The sequence below is a fragment of the Vidua chalybeata genome, chromosome 3 (assembly GCF_026979565.1).
Source record: "Vidua chalybeata isolate OUT-0048 chromosome 3, bVidCha1 merged haplotype, whole genome shotgun sequence".
In the NCBI taxonomy this organism is placed as follows: Eukaryota; Metazoa; Chordata; class Aves; order Passeriformes; family Viduidae; genus Vidua; species Vidua chalybeata.
Window position 1 is genome coordinate 69,776,085 of NC_071532.1, and position 16,313 is coordinate 69,792,397.

The following is a 16,313-nucleotide window of genomic DNA, read 5'->3' on the forward strand; positions in this document are numbered from 1 at the left end:
CTTAATTTGATAGTAAAGATACAGAGTTGATCTTGATCTATATTCTTTCAGCTCTTTTATAGATATGTAATTTTTTTCATTTTTCTACTTATTCTCTGCATTGCTATATCAGACATATGGAAGAAGGAAAGGATGTTAAGGGTCAGTGTGGTATTAACCCAAGACACTCAAGCATCTGAAAGCATGTGTACTTTTCCTGGTCTGATGCTTTTTAACTAAAAGTACTGTTTTGGAAGGTTCCACAAAGCAGCTGTAGGCCACTTAAGGCTGTTGCAAAAGTAGCTGTGTTTTGTGGGCACAGCTTGGAAACCACTGGTTTAGATATTGAACATGTAGTACATTTCAGACTTAATTCTGCCTGTCAGTCATCTAAACTTGCCTGTATAACTTTTCTAAGTAAACAGTCAAACAGCTATTTTCTGTGTGTGTGTGTAAATGCAGGTATGTTAACTGTGATACATAGAATTAAATGCATGGCTCCTATACTAAATTAATATCTTGTCATTTTTAGGCATTACCCAATTGGTTTACTCTTTGATCTCCATGCATCAAATACAGCTCTTCCTTGGAGCATCACAGTGCATTTCAAGGTAAATTGATTTAGACCCTTTTTTAAGAAAGAGTAAGCATGACATTTCATGACATTTGGAAGCTGGGAAAAGGTTCCATAACTATTTTATAAAACATGTGAATGGTGTGATTTGAAAGGGAGAATATCCATTGTTCAGAAAGCATTTAAAGGTTTTTGTAAGTCTGCAGCTATTTTCCATGAGACTGTGTGTACTTTTATGGGACTTTCTGTAGAAAATTATTCTATTATAATCTCAAAATCCTAAATTGTTTTACAAGTTATGAGGCTTATGATAGAAGAACTTTCTATAATGTTTTTAATTTAATTGGTTTGAGTTCACTGAAGATTGGGAAGATTGAGAAGTGCTTATGCTTTTAGGCATAGTTGAGCATGGATATGAGATGCTGTATAAATCTTTGAAGTCAGGGAATGCTGTTGTACTTAATGTTGGTCCCTTTTAGAGAACTGAGTGAAATGAGTTTGGTCTTGTGACAGCTTAGTCACAGGAAAGACATTAATTTGATTATGCATTGTAAACCCATTAGGTATGGCTTAATAACACTCCTGATCTTTGCTCAGAATGGAACTTGAACAGGATTAGTTTTGGTGCAGGGTTCTTGCATACTCTGAAATGCATTGAGATAATAATTTCAAGTATGTTTTGAAGTCAAAAGCACAACTACGAATCATGATATTTAACTTGAAATGTTAATTTCTCCATTGTAAAAGAAACAATGCAATAGGAAAACTGATCTGAAGGACAACACTACATTAATAGGCTTGACTTTAGTGTGTGAGGGATTTGAGTGAAATGAAAAATGTATTGGGGAAACACTTGTGTTGAAGGTTTTCGTTGAAACAGTTCTCAAAGGTGTGTTAGAAAAACTTTTCCCAACAGTAAACTGATTCTTTTTGGAAATGTACGCTGAAAGCATACATTCTAATGATATGTATTTCTACATGTTGAAACTTCTAAAGTGACTGACTTAATAGATCTGAAGTTTGGGATGTTTTTGAAACCACTGTAATTGCTACACTTGTCTGATAAATGTCAGAGACCTGGGATGAGGAAACTTCCAGAACATCCTGATGAAAATGTAGGGCATCTAGTTTCATAAACCATGGTTTAATTGTTATGTTCTGTGAGCTCTGGGATATTAACAGTGGCAATGTGGGGATGTTGCCATCACCAAGTAGAGGCATCTTGAGAAGTTGCAGCACCACAGTGCTTTTTAATCAGCAACATAAATTTGGCTTCAATGTCCATGTTGCTGCTTGCAAAAGATCAGCTACTTCTAGTTTTTCTGAAAGGTGTACATTAAAGATCAGCAGAAATAATTAACTGCTAAGGTAGTATTATTTTAAAGGTTGATTTAATTTAGTAATATAATACTGTGGAGTTAGCACCTGTATAATCTCTCATCCTATTTTGATGTAATCTGAAAGTTTATTTAAATAAAACCCCTCTGAATCCTTAAGTCAAAACATAACTGAAAGATATCAAAGTATGTCAAAATATTAAAGAGGTTTTCATGTGTTAGAGCTCCTTACAGCTGAATAGTTTAGGTGTGGGATTTTTGACTGGAGTATTCTTTTCATTTCTGTGTAGTTATTCTTCAAAGAGTTGTAATTTTTATTTGGCTTAATTAAACAGTGTTAGATTTTATGGGGCTTAACTTTTGTTGTTGTGGCTGTCTCCTTTCTTCTACTAATGCATGCAGTCAACAACAGATATCTCAAAACAGCTGTAAAAAGTGTTTTTCAACTTCTTTTTAAAACTCAGACTCCCCCTATCAGGTTTCTTTGTTTGAAGTTAAAAACATGGAAAAGGCTTATTTCTGTTCAGCAGAAGTTTTCAAGTTGATAGATGTTTTTAATTGTCCTCCTGTGTTATGTACTCAGACCAAATCATAAACACACTTAGGTTTAGCATTGGAGAAACAGTTTATTAATTTTTACTTCTGGTATGCAATAAAATTACATGCATTGTATCTTGTGAAGTTGAAAACCAGTTGCATTAAATAGTTGCAGAAGGATGAGGCTGAACAGCATACTGGGGTCTGAGAATCATGAGAGGCTGTAGACTGGCAAGTGGCTTTTGTATCCAGGTGTGGCTTTACAGGAAGGAGAGAAATTCTACTCCTTCCTGTTAAAATCATCTCACCTTACTCTATGGCCTGTTTAACACTATTCAGTTCTCAGTGTGGTAATCACCTCTCCAGATTTTGGGCAATAGATAAGATGGTGGCACTGTTGGAGGAGAGGAAATTGTGTGTGCCAGGGGAAATGTTGAGGTTCTGCTGAAGCCACTGTCTGCTGGTGCCTGCCTCTCCACCCATGACCTGATGTAGGAGAAGAGGCAGCATCTGTCCTTGTGTGACAGTCATCATCTTTGTGTTTTTTTAGGTGAAGATTGGGTTGGGTGGAATGGAAAGGAAGTACTTTTCCATGTAGCATATGGATAAATTGTGGAACTGCTAGGAGATATTGTGGAAGCCAGAAGTATAAATGGTTTTTTTTTTAAATCAGTTTACTTAATGAAAAGACTACTGATGGTAACTAAACACAAATACATAGGTGTGCCCCCTGCCACTGGGTACATTCCTTATGGTTTTTAATGCCCTCTTTTCTGTAAATGTAGTCTAATGCAAGTAGACTGTCACAGGATAAACAGATGTTTTGTGACTAGAACTGACAGATAAATATGGGTGGAATGGAGTTACGAAACCGGACTGTTGAAATTGCCAGTGATGTTTTTGGTACAGCTTTATATGAGAGGTCATTTAGTGCTCTTGTCTGTACAGACAGTGCCTATTTCTTTGTGACCGGTTCATACTGCAAGGGTCTACTGGTATGTGAAAACAAACAACAGAACTCCTTGAGCTTTCTAAGAAAATCAGAGTCAACCCTTAGTAACTGTTCTTTCAAAGATGCAGGACATGGAGTATGACACTGCCAATAAGAGTACTGGAATTAAAGATACTTACGTCATCTGTTAATACTTTTTGCAAATCTCCTAATTGTATAGCCAGGAGTGGCAACCAGTTTGTTTACAATTGTCCCGCTCTTCAGGGAACAGAATAAAGTTACTTATGATTGATCAGTATTTCTTCAGGTAGAAAGAAGGCAAGTAGAATTTTTTTAAAAATACAAGCACACATGATCTACATTTAAGTATAAAACTTATTCTTTTGTACCCTGATGGATAAATCAGCTGGGATGCCATGTTTTCTGTTGACAGTCTCATGTAGGTGAAACTGTTTCATATATTTCTTGCAGGTGTGCAGTGTTTTTTTTCTCAATTGTCACTTTCATGCTTAGGTTTTTCAGCTTCTGCACACAGTACTTCATAGAAATGTGTCAGTGTTTTCCTACTAAAGAAAAGTGCACACAGCACTGAGGTTCAGGAGTGTTTTCCAGTCTTTCACAGTGTTACTGCTTAGAAGCTGGGAAAATTAATCTTGCTACACCTAGTTCTACTACTGTGTCTAGATTCTTTACACTAGCTTAACTAGCTTTGACCAATTTTAAATAGATCCATACTGTTCTGCAGACTGCACTGTGTATGATTTCTGGAACTCATACTCAGCTGCAATTTGAAATTCGTAGGAGAAAAGTCAGTAGGAAGATGTCCACCTGTAGAAAGAGAAGAATGTACAAAAAAGGACCCCACAGTTCAATATTTACACATGTGTAGTGAAACAGTTGTTGTAACTAAAATGTTGTTTTCATAAACTTAACTAAAACATCACTTTTTAACAATGAAAGTCAGTTTCTAGGTTCTTATATTATTTGGCATTAGGTACGTACCACTGTTTCTTCCTTTGGTTTGAGGGGTGCCAGTGTCTCACTTTGAATTCTTGTGTGTAAAGAACTTTTTTGATCTTTAAGTATGCTATTTCTGTCTATTTGTTTCTTCTGGATTGGTTACGAGACTTTACATTTTTATTTGAGAAGTAAATTGAACTTCTAAAAGTATTTTACAGGCCTATGCAGATGTCATTTGGCAAGTAACAGTCCCAGTAATATTTTTCTAGTAATCTTGGGCCCAATTATGTTGAGACACTTAGCTTTGTAGGGTAGAACAGGAGCAAGGTCTGCCGCAGAACTTTCCTTATTGTTCTGTCCTCTTTAATGTCTTTATACTTGACTGTTCTCGTATAAGAAACTAGATTTACCTCTCTCCTTAGCTTTCAAGTCAGCTTAACATACACCAGTCCTAACAACAGCACTTCCTTGTGCAAGTTCAACATCAGACCATGTAAACTTTAGTGGAAAAGGTATTGGCAATCTTTTCTTTATGCCCCTGTTTTTGGAAAATATTCATCCTTTTGATTCACAGTTTCCAGAGTTTGGGTTCTCACTCTCATAAGGAGGAAACACTATATGAAATTCTATTATTTAATTTCCAACTCTTTTCAATAACCTAACGAGGAGGGAACTATCACTGTTACCCTCAGAATTTCTTTCAGGTAAGGCAATCCCCAGCTCCCTTTTTGATATTTTGGGTTTCTGTATTTTGAAGCAGTCTTCACTATTTTTCTTGGGGTTATGTGGGGGAGTGAAGGTAGGGTTTTTTCCAGCATTAGATTGCTCCTACTTTGACATGTTAGCTATGTTGTAAAAGCCTTTGAAAGATATCCCATTATATGTACTTCAAAAATGGTTTTGACAGTCCCTCACAAAAGCTTTTTAAAGTTTGTAATGGGTTAAGAGGAAAGGGTCTCTGGTGGAATAGCACGAGAATTCAAGTATAAACATGTGGCAAGCCCTTGTTAGGAAGGGGAGTACTGATGATGCCATCACTCTGGTTTGGCTCTGAGGTTTGCTCCATTCAGCATGGTCATCAGCAACTGTGGAAATAAAGTTAGTAAGGAGGGAATAAAGGTTAGTTTTAAAACTTCTGAAAATGAAAGGCATTGGATTTGTGGTAGTGAATGCTTGTGTTATTATAAAATGGTAAGTGATAGTAGGTGTGGATAAAAGAAAAACTGGGGAAGGAAACCCACAACCTCTACAATGCTGGACTTCTGATCAGTTAATGTCTAAAGAAATCTTTTTTGTATATGAATGAGATATACTGCTATAACTCCTTAATAAATTCATTAGGAGAGGTAGTTGTCACTTACTGAAGGTTAAGAGTTATCTGTGGACTGGTAGTTGTGCATCTGCAATGCTGAATGCTGTGTGCCAGTGTAACCAAGAAAAAGGGGTATAAAATCAAGTCACACAGGCTAAGCAGTAGTCACGTGGATTAGCTGAAGTTAGAACTGACAAAGATTTCCAGTGTCTCTAAGGAAAATGTTTGTAAGTGGCAGATATGCTACAGTTCATATATGTGGGTGATTCTGCTTGGAAATAGAAATAGTTGATAAAATATCATAGAGAACCATTTTATATTAGGTGCTTGTCACTTCTCATAATTTTTTCCTGTTTATTGTCTGAGATTGAATATCTGCTTGAAAACATGTTAAAACTCTGGTTTTACAGAAAGTTGTTGAGCTTTTCTTTTTCCTGAAATATTTTCATTTGCAACCTGTTTCTTGTCAGCAGAGTAAGAGAATGGTTTTTACATTCTTCTGTAAGTAGAAGATTCCAGTGTGCTTCTTTTGCATAAATGTATGCCTATTTAAAGTTATCATTTATTCTTCATCATACAAGGTATATGATGCACTTATTTTTCTTGATCTATCATTTATCTTTGTAGAATTTTCCAGAAAAGGATCTTCTACACTGCCATTCTAAGGATGTGATTGAAGCTCATTTTATGGCTTGTATAAAAGAAGCAGATGCTTTAAAGCACAAAAGTCAAGTCATCAATGAAATGCAAAAAAAGGATCATAAGCAATTGTGGATGGGACTACAGAATGGTAAATACAATGCATTAAGTATCAATTATATTCAGGTTGAACAAGCTAATAGATAATTTCTTCAAGTTTCAGTTATTGCGTGAGATATAAAATGTCATTGTTCTGCAGAATTTTTGTTTAGTGTCATGGAAAACATTGATGGTTTTGGTAGTTTTTTGGTTTTTTTAATTAAAATAATAATTTTGGTGATAATTCAAATGTGCCTGGAGTTATTCAAGGAATTAGATTGGATCATGACTCTGTTTTAACAAACCAAAACTAGCAACGAATCAAAAGAGAAATATTGTCTAGTGTACTTTTGTGCAAAGAATGGTCTTTATTTGAGAGGCACCTGGGTGTAAGTATTCAGTATTAGCTATCTTGGACCATACATAATAGATTGTCTCTTCTAGTTAACGCTTATGGATTGTCACTGATAAACAATACAAGTCAACTTTAAAAAAAGTTGTCCAATAGATTTAATAATTCTACTTTTCTCTCTGCCATTTTTAAAAAAATTGCTTTATGGTTTTTACAAAGACTTCTGCATAAATAAGTATTGACTTGGAAAAGTCAGCAAAATAATTCAGAGCAAGATCTTTAATTAGTGTTCTTGCTTTGTACAAATGGTATGAATCAATATTACAGTGCAAAATAAAACTTTTGTTTGTAGTGTCTTCTCTATTAAGATTCGTATAGCCTGTAAGTTGAAATGCTTTTGTAAGTATTTCAGAAACTGCTCTCTGGAATGGGTGATCATGCTGCTTTCATTGCATTTTTCTCATCTCCTGAAGCTGTCATTTATATTATCCCTAGTAAATTTATTTTATGAAAGCATTTTACTGTAAGCATGAAGCTGTTTATTCTGTGTTGAGAGACAAAATACTGAACAGTTAGAATTAACATCTTCCTGTATATGTATAAGAAAAATTAAATGAAAAATAAGAAGCTTGGAATGCAAGAAGACTTGAACCATGCTTTTGGTTTAGACCAGAAGGTTCCATGTTAAGTTTGGTTTAATGCATGTGCTTAGTAGGTGTATGGCATTTTTTTTTCATTGTTGTTTAGTGGTACAGCCTGTCATATTAAAGGTACTCTAGTGATAGTTTTGAAGATGAATGGTTATTAGAAACTCTGCTTTCTATTTTTTATTGGAGGAGAGTTAGAGATTAAGGCATTATCTTAATTTGCCATTTGAGTAGTAAGATCTTGAGGAAGCCCATGCATTCATCCAAAATGAAACAGTACAAGTTAAAGTTCTTTTAACCAGAAGTTACAGAACCTCAATACACTCAATATTTAAGGTAAGAGGACAGATAAACAGCATGGGGTTTTTTGTGCTTATCTTAGGCTTTGTCTTTTAGTTGATTATTTATCTAAGAATATCTTCAGTTGTAGGCAAAGGAGAATTTTTCTGTTCTCTATAATGTTAAGAGCAGAGGTTGCCTAGCAAAGTTGAGAAATTGCACCTGTGGAATCTGATACCTGAATGAGAAGTTTAAGCAATCTTTTGAATACTTTCAAATGCTAATTTTAATTTCTCAACTCTTCATAAAAGAGAAACAAGAAAAGCTTGTGAAACCAAGAAAACTCTTTTTAAGCATGTTGTATCTTTCAATATGTTTTTATAGGCTTTCGTTTGAGATATAATAATTTTAAACTGCTTTGTGAAACAGAATAAATTACCACAAAAAAGAAAAGAAAGTAGCATTTGTGATAACTGCTTTGTAAGTAAAGATACATCTGCAGACTGTTTTTTTACTGGGCAACTTCAAACAATTTTCCTCAGTTCTTAATTACAGGAAGTGTTATTTGTTTAATGAGTGATAGCATTACTTAGAAGACATGTCCTGAATTCACATTTTTGAAAATAAACCTATCCAGTTTTATTTGGAGAAATATAAATATCAAGTAATTTGCAATCTGGTATAAATGTTTCTGCTGAGAAGCAGCTACTTGAACAGGTAACACATGAAACATACCAGTTGCTGTAAGCTGCGGCAGAGAAGAGCTGTAATAGTGAATTTGTGGGAAAACCTTGTGCTGGTAACAGCTGGTGGTTATTCATATCAACCTTTACATCCCTCCTCCCACCATTTCTGGTTTTATGTTAATCTGATACCAAATCAGGAAAGAAAACATATTCTTCTATTTTGTGCTGTGGTTTTTCTTGTTCTTCACAGACAATTTTTGATTTATAAACCAGATATTTCTGAGGTAGAACTCTTCTTTGGGACAGGTACATTTTTGACCAGCCATGGCTGTCTGTCTGTGGTAGGGAAGTGATAAAAGCAGACTATGCAGCTATACTGACCTTTGTTCCTTTGTATGAATTGTTAAAATTCTTTGATCAGAATTCATGGAAAATGTTACTACTGTTTTTGCTTTGATAGGGTTATGGCCATTTTTATCATGGATGAAAAGGATTTTCAAGTGGGTGGGTTTTTTTCTTCTTGCATTTTGTGTGGAAAAATAAAGGCTTTCAGCTTTCTACGGGCCTACTGATGACTCAGGATCAAACCAATGAAATCCCAACTGTTTCCAGGGAGAGAGCTGTATTTTTTGCATGGTTCAAAGAATTAATATCTATAACTTCAGTATATAATGGTTCTGATAAATGAGGGGATTTAGATTCAGCACATCTGCTTTTTATCAGTTGTGGACTAACAGAAGCAACTGTACCCTGAAATTTTCACAGCATCATTTATAACCAATGAAGAATAGACTTGGTATTTCTGATACATGAGTGGGAGAAATAAACAGTAAGAACTCATAACTATTTTAAGGTTTCTTTTATGTATTATAAAATATAATGAAGTCATTATTTTACTGAAAATATTATGGAAAAAGAATGTAATGCTCATTCATGCTGTAGGGCTTACCAGAACTTAACTGGCCATATTGAATTGTTCTTAGTAGAGGAGAAAAATCCTGCAAGCATTCAGAATATACAATATTTTATCTTTTAATGCATCTGACCTCTTTCTTGCCTTACTGACAGAATCAGGCCTGTGTTGTCTTGCATTTAGTTCCAAAATTTATCTAAACTATTCTTGGGTTTTTGAGAGCCAGAAGTTGTGTTTGTTCTCAGTTACCACATTTCTGTTTAGAAATGTTGAAACTGCAAAAAAGGGAGTGTCCTATAGCCTTTCTTGTGCTGTGTACACTTGACCCACTCAGGTTTGATGGGCATGTTTCTCTTCCTCATAGAGAACTGGTGGAAGCAATGCTGGCCTTTACCCCATGGTGAGCATGCTTAGTAGCTGAACAAATCTCTATGATCTCAGCTTATCATTTGAAATTTGCTTAGATAATCTTCTGGAGTTTATCAGGAGAATTAATAAAAAAGCCACTAATTTTTAAATCACAAAGCTACCTTGTTTACTTCTTCCCTGTATTGCTACCAAAATGGAGAGTTCTTTCCATTTTCAGTCTGTAGAGGTTTGGTTAACTGTGAAGAAAGATTAAATAATTCATTTGAACTTTGAAAAGAAGTGTATTAATTTTAAAAACCCAATTGTTACCTTCCTGGGCTTCCTTAGTTTAAAATGTCCCAAAATGCATCAAGTTACTTTATAACTAGCATCAGTACCTAACATTGGTGTTGCTGATACCATGGAACTGAGGGAATGGAATTTAGACCAGTTCAGATAGCCCTGCACAAAGTCAGCCCAGTGCTGCTTTGGTGTTGAGCAGGGTTTGGCTTCAAGCAGGTTGGACCTGCAGAATGAACCAGCTGCATCAGGACAGGCCTTCCTGGGGATGTTTTTGGGTTTTTTTCCATAGCAGCAGGTTTTGTTCGTGGTTTAGTTAGTTGTGGTGGTTTTTCTGGTAATGGATTGTGAACTAGACCTCAGTGTTAGTTCTGCAGTGTTTATGGGATTGTTACCCTTTCTGCACAAATGTCTAAGCCAATGCTCCACTCGTGGGTGAAGTATTGTGAGTCTAAACTGCCATCCCCCTGAAACTACTTTTGGCTTTCTTTGTCCTCTGTGCCTGCCTGGTGTCTGCTTGAATAGCTGCCCTTTGTTGTGGCACAAAGGTGGGGAATTGATGGCAGCCTACATTCCGCCCTTGGCTTTCTCTACTCTGCTCTCAAACAGGAGGGCAGAGCAGGTCTGTCTGTCTGTCTGTCTGATGCCACTGAGAACCAGTGGGTCTCAAAGGAGGGCAAGAACTATATGAAGGAAGAGAAGGAAGGAAAGCAAAAGGTAACGCAGCATTCCCAATCCTACTGAAGTCTCTGCCACGAGAGGAGGTTGCCTGGAGATGAGGTAGAGATAGTGTTACTAGCATTTTCACCCTCTTGTGTTAGATGGCCATGTGCCTAATGAAAACCATTGCATTCTGAAGGAGCAAACTTCAAGGTCTCTTTTTGCTGCCTTCTGCTTTTCTTCTTCCCCTCCCTCTCAAAAGAAGTAATTTCCTGAAAAATCTGTATGGTCTAACTAAAACTTAGAGTAAAGTGTAAAAAATAGACTTCACTTTTAAATTTAATTTCCTTTTGTTGTTGAGGATTTCTTGTTTTGCAATTTGAAATGCTTCTGAGTTGCTTTCTCCTAGTAAATGCCTGAATTTATTAATATGTATTATATAAAGGTTCCTTAACCTTTAAGAAAAGGAAAAACATCGTGCAGAGAAAGCAAAGTGGGTTAGAAAGTTACTTGGTGTTATGCTGGTCTGTTTTCATATATATAGAGAGAGCATAATTAGAGATGAAAAATCAAAATTCCAAGGCTGTCCTAGACATTGAGCAGAGAGCTGGAGGATGGATAAAATTGTCAGGATTCCTTTTCCCTTTACTTTCCCTTACTCAGGAGAGACTGAAACAAACCCTGCTCTTGATTCCTATACAGCCTGTGGGGTATGTGTTTCAAAAATGGCTTACACTTGTTTGTCATCAGAGCTTTCTTTTAGTTTAAGTGACAGGACTTCTGAGATCACCTGCTTTTTTTGCTATAGAGAAAGCTTAAATTTTGTGGGATCTATGCATTTTGTTATTTGAATAAAAGAAAGGAAGTAGTCTATCTTGGTGACTTTCTTTGCCTAAATTTTTTCCAGGTAAACTGGTGACCTAGAAATGAAGGGAGGTGGTGGTAAGAAAACAGTGTAAAGTACTTAAAGTGAAACTTCTGGTTTGTGAGTATGCTTAGTAAATGAAAAGAATCTTGGTAAGGTATGGCTCCCTTGGGTATACTATAAGAAAACAGGGGGGAAAAGCCTTTTTGATCTGATAGACAGTCTGAAGAATGACATGCTGCTTTCTTGTACAGTCTTCAAAATGTCCTCTTACGTCAAATGTCATTACTTTGCTGTCTGTGACGTGAAGAATATTTTCACATATTTCTGTGGCTTCTGCTACATTAAGTCAAAACTGTTCTAAGGTCCTGTCTCTCTATATCTGATAGTGACTCATATATGAAGGTAGTCTAAAAAGTTCAGTAAACTTGTGTTCCCTTTTCAGTGGTGGACTTGTATAATATACCATGGTCTTTAAAAATGCCCAAGTAAAGTAGGTGTTTAATAGCAAGAATATTTTAACTGTGGCAATGTGTAAAATGGAAGAGAAAAATAAATATCTTAATAATGTCATATCAGTATTTCAAGCTGTGCTCTCAGAAAAGCTGTCACTAACTGTAGTAGTCATTGAGAGTCAGATATGTACCAAGTCTTCCCGAAGTCCTTGATAGTTGAAATTATTGGTGTCTTTATAAAACAAGAATGTGAATTATCAATTTAGGTGAACTAAGTAATTTAGAGAGACAAGTCTTCATATAGCTGGGAAATTATAGTAATCAGCTATAAATAATGTTTCTGAATAGCACAGAAATTAGTTTTAAAGTGTTCAAAATATTCATTTCATCAACAAAAACTCCTTCATGCTTGAGGCATACTACACAAGAACTTAACTTTTTATAAAATTTGTTAGAAAGACCAAGTGAGGAGCCATATGTATGCATGCAGAGTCTTAGTCTTCCTGGGAACAATGTGGAAGTAGTATTTATACTAAATTTTGAGAAGACTTCTTTTTGGCTACAGCAGTTAAAAGCAATGCTTGTTAAAAACATGAGTCAGTAGAAAATAGGCTTGCTTTAAGGTTAAGGAAATACACTTTGTATCCTTGACTTTCAGCTGCAGCTGTCTGTACCCTACAGTTTGATTATATGTATGTGACAGATTAACCCCTAGTGAGTTTGACTGTGAGTGAAAGGAAAAATTGGTGGATTGGAGGGCAGATCTGCTGTTCGGAGGGGTCTGGAGCCTCCCAGAGCTGAGACACAAGTCCTGCACCAGAGACAGGAAAAAGCCCATGGCAGTCTAGGAGCTGACTGGAAAGCAGTTTTCTGGAAGTGGGTAATGGTGAACAAGAAACCGAGTTGAAAGCCTGTGTGGTGTTGCATAAATGAAGATTAACTGGGCAACTGCTGAAGCTGTTGGGGCCCCCCACTTGGCTCAGCATTTGTACTGGGAGTGCCGTGTCCTCTTGGGACCCCAAGACAAAAGGAATGTGGGCAAACAGAAAAGAATCCAGCAGAGTGCTGGTACAATTCTTAGGGACTAGAGCATATGCTGTATTAGAGACTGGGGAAACTGCCTGATGATGAGGAAGCTGAAGGTGGATTTAATACCAGCTTTGCCTGAAAGGAAGGCCCCTAGAGCAGATGGATTCAGACTCCTCTCACTCTTGTCTCCACTGTCAAGGGAGCTGGCAATTACCAAGTAAGAAACAGTTCCTAGTTACAGCAGCAGGAAGTCTGCTAGTACATGGGGAAGGGAGGGTGGGGTGTGCTGGTGGAGTGAAAGTGGTTGAGTGGAAACCCACAGAGGCAGTCAATCTTCACTGGGCAAGGCCTTGAACAAACTCATTTAACTTTGTGTAGGCAGCTGCTTTGGGACAGGGTGCGGAGCTGTTATTCCAAAGCTTGACCTCTAAAGACACTTCCAAACAAAAGTTTTTCTGTTGTTCTTGTACATTTTATATGTCAGGCTTTGGTCTCAGTGCTCACCTCAAGTATTCCACGGTTCATATGGTTATTAGACAGTAGTGAACCACTGAGAATGGACAAGTTTTTTCTTTTTTAAACTTTAAACTTTTCAACTATTGAACATAGTTGTTTGGAGGCTGCAAATTGGTATTGCTTGCATAGAGCTACAGATTTAATCTCAAGCTTTCTGTTTAATTTATTCCAATAAATGTTTTAAGAAGAAACCATGAATAGTCCAGACAAAATTGTGCATATGTGCTACCCTGAGATCTACACCAGTTTGTTCACTTCTTTGACTTTCTAAAAAGATGCTGAAATACAAAAGCCATGAATTAGTCTTTCCTTTCTGAATTTCAAGTCTTTCCCTCATTTTTGTATTGGTTCTTTCTGTTTTCTAAACCCTCTCAACAGCCTCCTTGAAATATGTCCAGTCCTAGAATCTGATAATCTCTGATAGTGCATCACTATCAATTATAGAAACAAAATAATTCCTTACTATTATGATATTTTTGTTGATAAGGTTAAAGATTAGGGTGGAGTGTTTTTTGTGCTTTTGCCTATTACACTGCAGTGGGAACTTCATTTTAATTGTCTAAATGCTCTTACCAGGGCTTTTAATTGCAAGGTATTTGTAGATGTATTTTTCCATTCTGTGGTAATTGCCCAGATTGTTTGTGTATGCAGATTTAAAGCTGTGCTGTAGTGAAATGCACATGTTGATGGCGAGCACTTGAGCAGTGCCCTTTACCCTCTCAGTGATCCATCCTGTTGTAGCCTCATGTGGGTGAAGGGGACGTGTCTAACTTCAAGATCCATGTGAAATTTCAAGTTGTTTGAAGCGTGACAGCACTTGAGTTTCAGAAAATGACTGTAAGAGGCTAGTATGACTGAAACTAACTTTTCTGGTTGCCTGAAGAACATTTCAGGCTGAGACTCAGGGGCAAAAGAGACCTTAGCTTTTTAGCCCTTAGCTTGAACTAATCTTTAGTTAACACTTCTCAACAGTAAGAGGTTCAGCAGTTGCTGTTTATTAACAGCAAAGTATGATTACAACAAAGCATTACCAAGAACTTTTTAACATAACAAGGTATAAATTTGGATTAATTTCAATGACTGGTAAAGGCTCTCCAGTCTGGTTTAATGGAGGAAACAACAATTCTCAGTGTTTCCCTGTGTCATTAATTTTTTCAGCAGTTTTAATGGGTACTTTAAAGGCTTGAATTAATAATTTTACTGATAGGTTTCTGAACCCTATATGCATCATGTGGCATACTGTATTTGTAAATTTATGTTTGAGTTTGCTTTGTTGCTTAATGAATTTGTGTACTGAGATTATTGTCATGGGTGACATTAATTCTTTGTAGTTTTGCCAACTCGTAGATTCTGTGCATCTCTGTAGTACTGAAGGCTGATGTCTGTCTTTTGAGCATTCTGTGACTGCATTTCTAAGCAATAAATAATTATAAATATTAGCAACTTGGCTGATACATTTCTCAATTATTTGGTCACTAATTTTCTGATCTTTGATATAAAATACATAGAGAAGTGTTTATATTTTATTTTAGGCAAATTTATGTAGAATCATCATCTCTTGTTTAAGAAATACGATTAGTGGAGTCATATCAAACTTTTATACTGTCACTAATCTCACTTCTGTTCAAATCTTATTGTCATTATTTTAAATATTATTATTCAGATAGGGACATCTGCCTTTTGCAAGTACCTTTTTTTTTGCTAATACAGAAACTCTCTAACACTTCAAGCAAGCTGTGAAAAACAAAAGAAATCAGATTTGACTGTTACGGTGGTTTAGATGTCATGCAGACTGCATAAGCTTTTTACGAGGGAGGGAGACAAGTGTGTAAAGTGCTTTTGCTGATAGGTAGAGAACTCTTCCTTGTTTACTGGCTTGATGAAAACTCAGTTTTGTTTTGATTGTTAAATTTCCGGCCAGTACCTTCTGCCTTTGTCCTGTCTAGCCAATAAACTAATCAGTTCTTCCAGTTCAGTGTAGCACTAATAGCTTCCTGGAGACTTTGCAAAAATAGGGGCTACTGAATCATAAAAATGAGAGAAGGAAGAATCCTTTCACTTAGGTTTTTAAGGAGATGGGGGTTGTCAGTGGTTTTGTTTGTTTACTTAAGCTTTTAGTCTTAAGGATTCTGTTAAAAAGCAGTCACTTTTGGATTTTGTATTTTTGGAGCTTTAGGATTCTGGCACTCAGGCAATGCTTTACTAATAGAACCTCTTGCCAGGTCATATATATGCAAACTGGATCAGGTCATATATATGCAAACTGGATAACTTGGTTTTCTCCTGCTTGCTTTAAAAATTTGTCTTACATCAAACTCTGTTTACTGTGGTGAAAATACTGTATCCCTGGAAAGATGTTTGGAGGACAGCAATATAAGGTTGTGAGGAGGAATTTGTTTAGAGGTCTTCAGACAGTGCTGTACACAGTGGAGATCTTAAGATATCTGACTCCATTATGTCTAGCTAAAATTCCTGGGATATCAGGTGGATTGACAGAACATGCTTGATTACAAAATGCAACAAGTTCATAATTCAACTGTTGCAGATTTATCGTTGTTATGTTTGGAAACCACAGAAACTATTAGAACTTTGTCTTAAGCTCTGCCTAAGTGGTCAGAGGGGGATGCATTTTTTATTTTAACTGCCTTAAATAAGATTACCTGTTTTCTGGCATGTTTGTAGAAGGTGAGGAAGTGGGAATGAAGAACAAAAGTGAGTTAACTGCACATTAACCACTCCTTAACTTTTTTTTTGTCATTCAGAGCCTACCTTGTTTGCCATATTTGCATGCCACAAGGGTTAATATACTTAATCTTCTGACATAAGTCTTTTATTTGTTCATAATTTCTTCTGATCCATAAGATGTGTTGCTCA

General features: G+C 36.2%; 1 protein-coding gene across 6 annotated transcripts in view; it reads left to right on the forward strand.

Moving 5' to 3' along the window:
• The window catches only part of ATG5 (autophagy related 5), a 70,733-nt gene that overhangs the window by 12,365 nt on the left and 42,055 nt on the right, over positions 1-16,313 (forward strand). For all 6 annotated transcript variants that reach the window (XR_008430113.1, XR_008430112.1, XM_053938831.1 and 3 more), the window contains 2 exons: positions 512-590; positions 6,279-6,441. Coding sequence is in view for 4 of the 6 variants with exons in the window: in XM_053938831.1 (XP_053794806.1) it covers positions 512-590; positions 6,279-6,441 (242 nt within the window). In the remaining 2 variants the exon portion in view is untranslated. The remainder of the gene's footprint in view (positions 1-511; positions 591-6,278; positions 6,442-16,313) is intronic.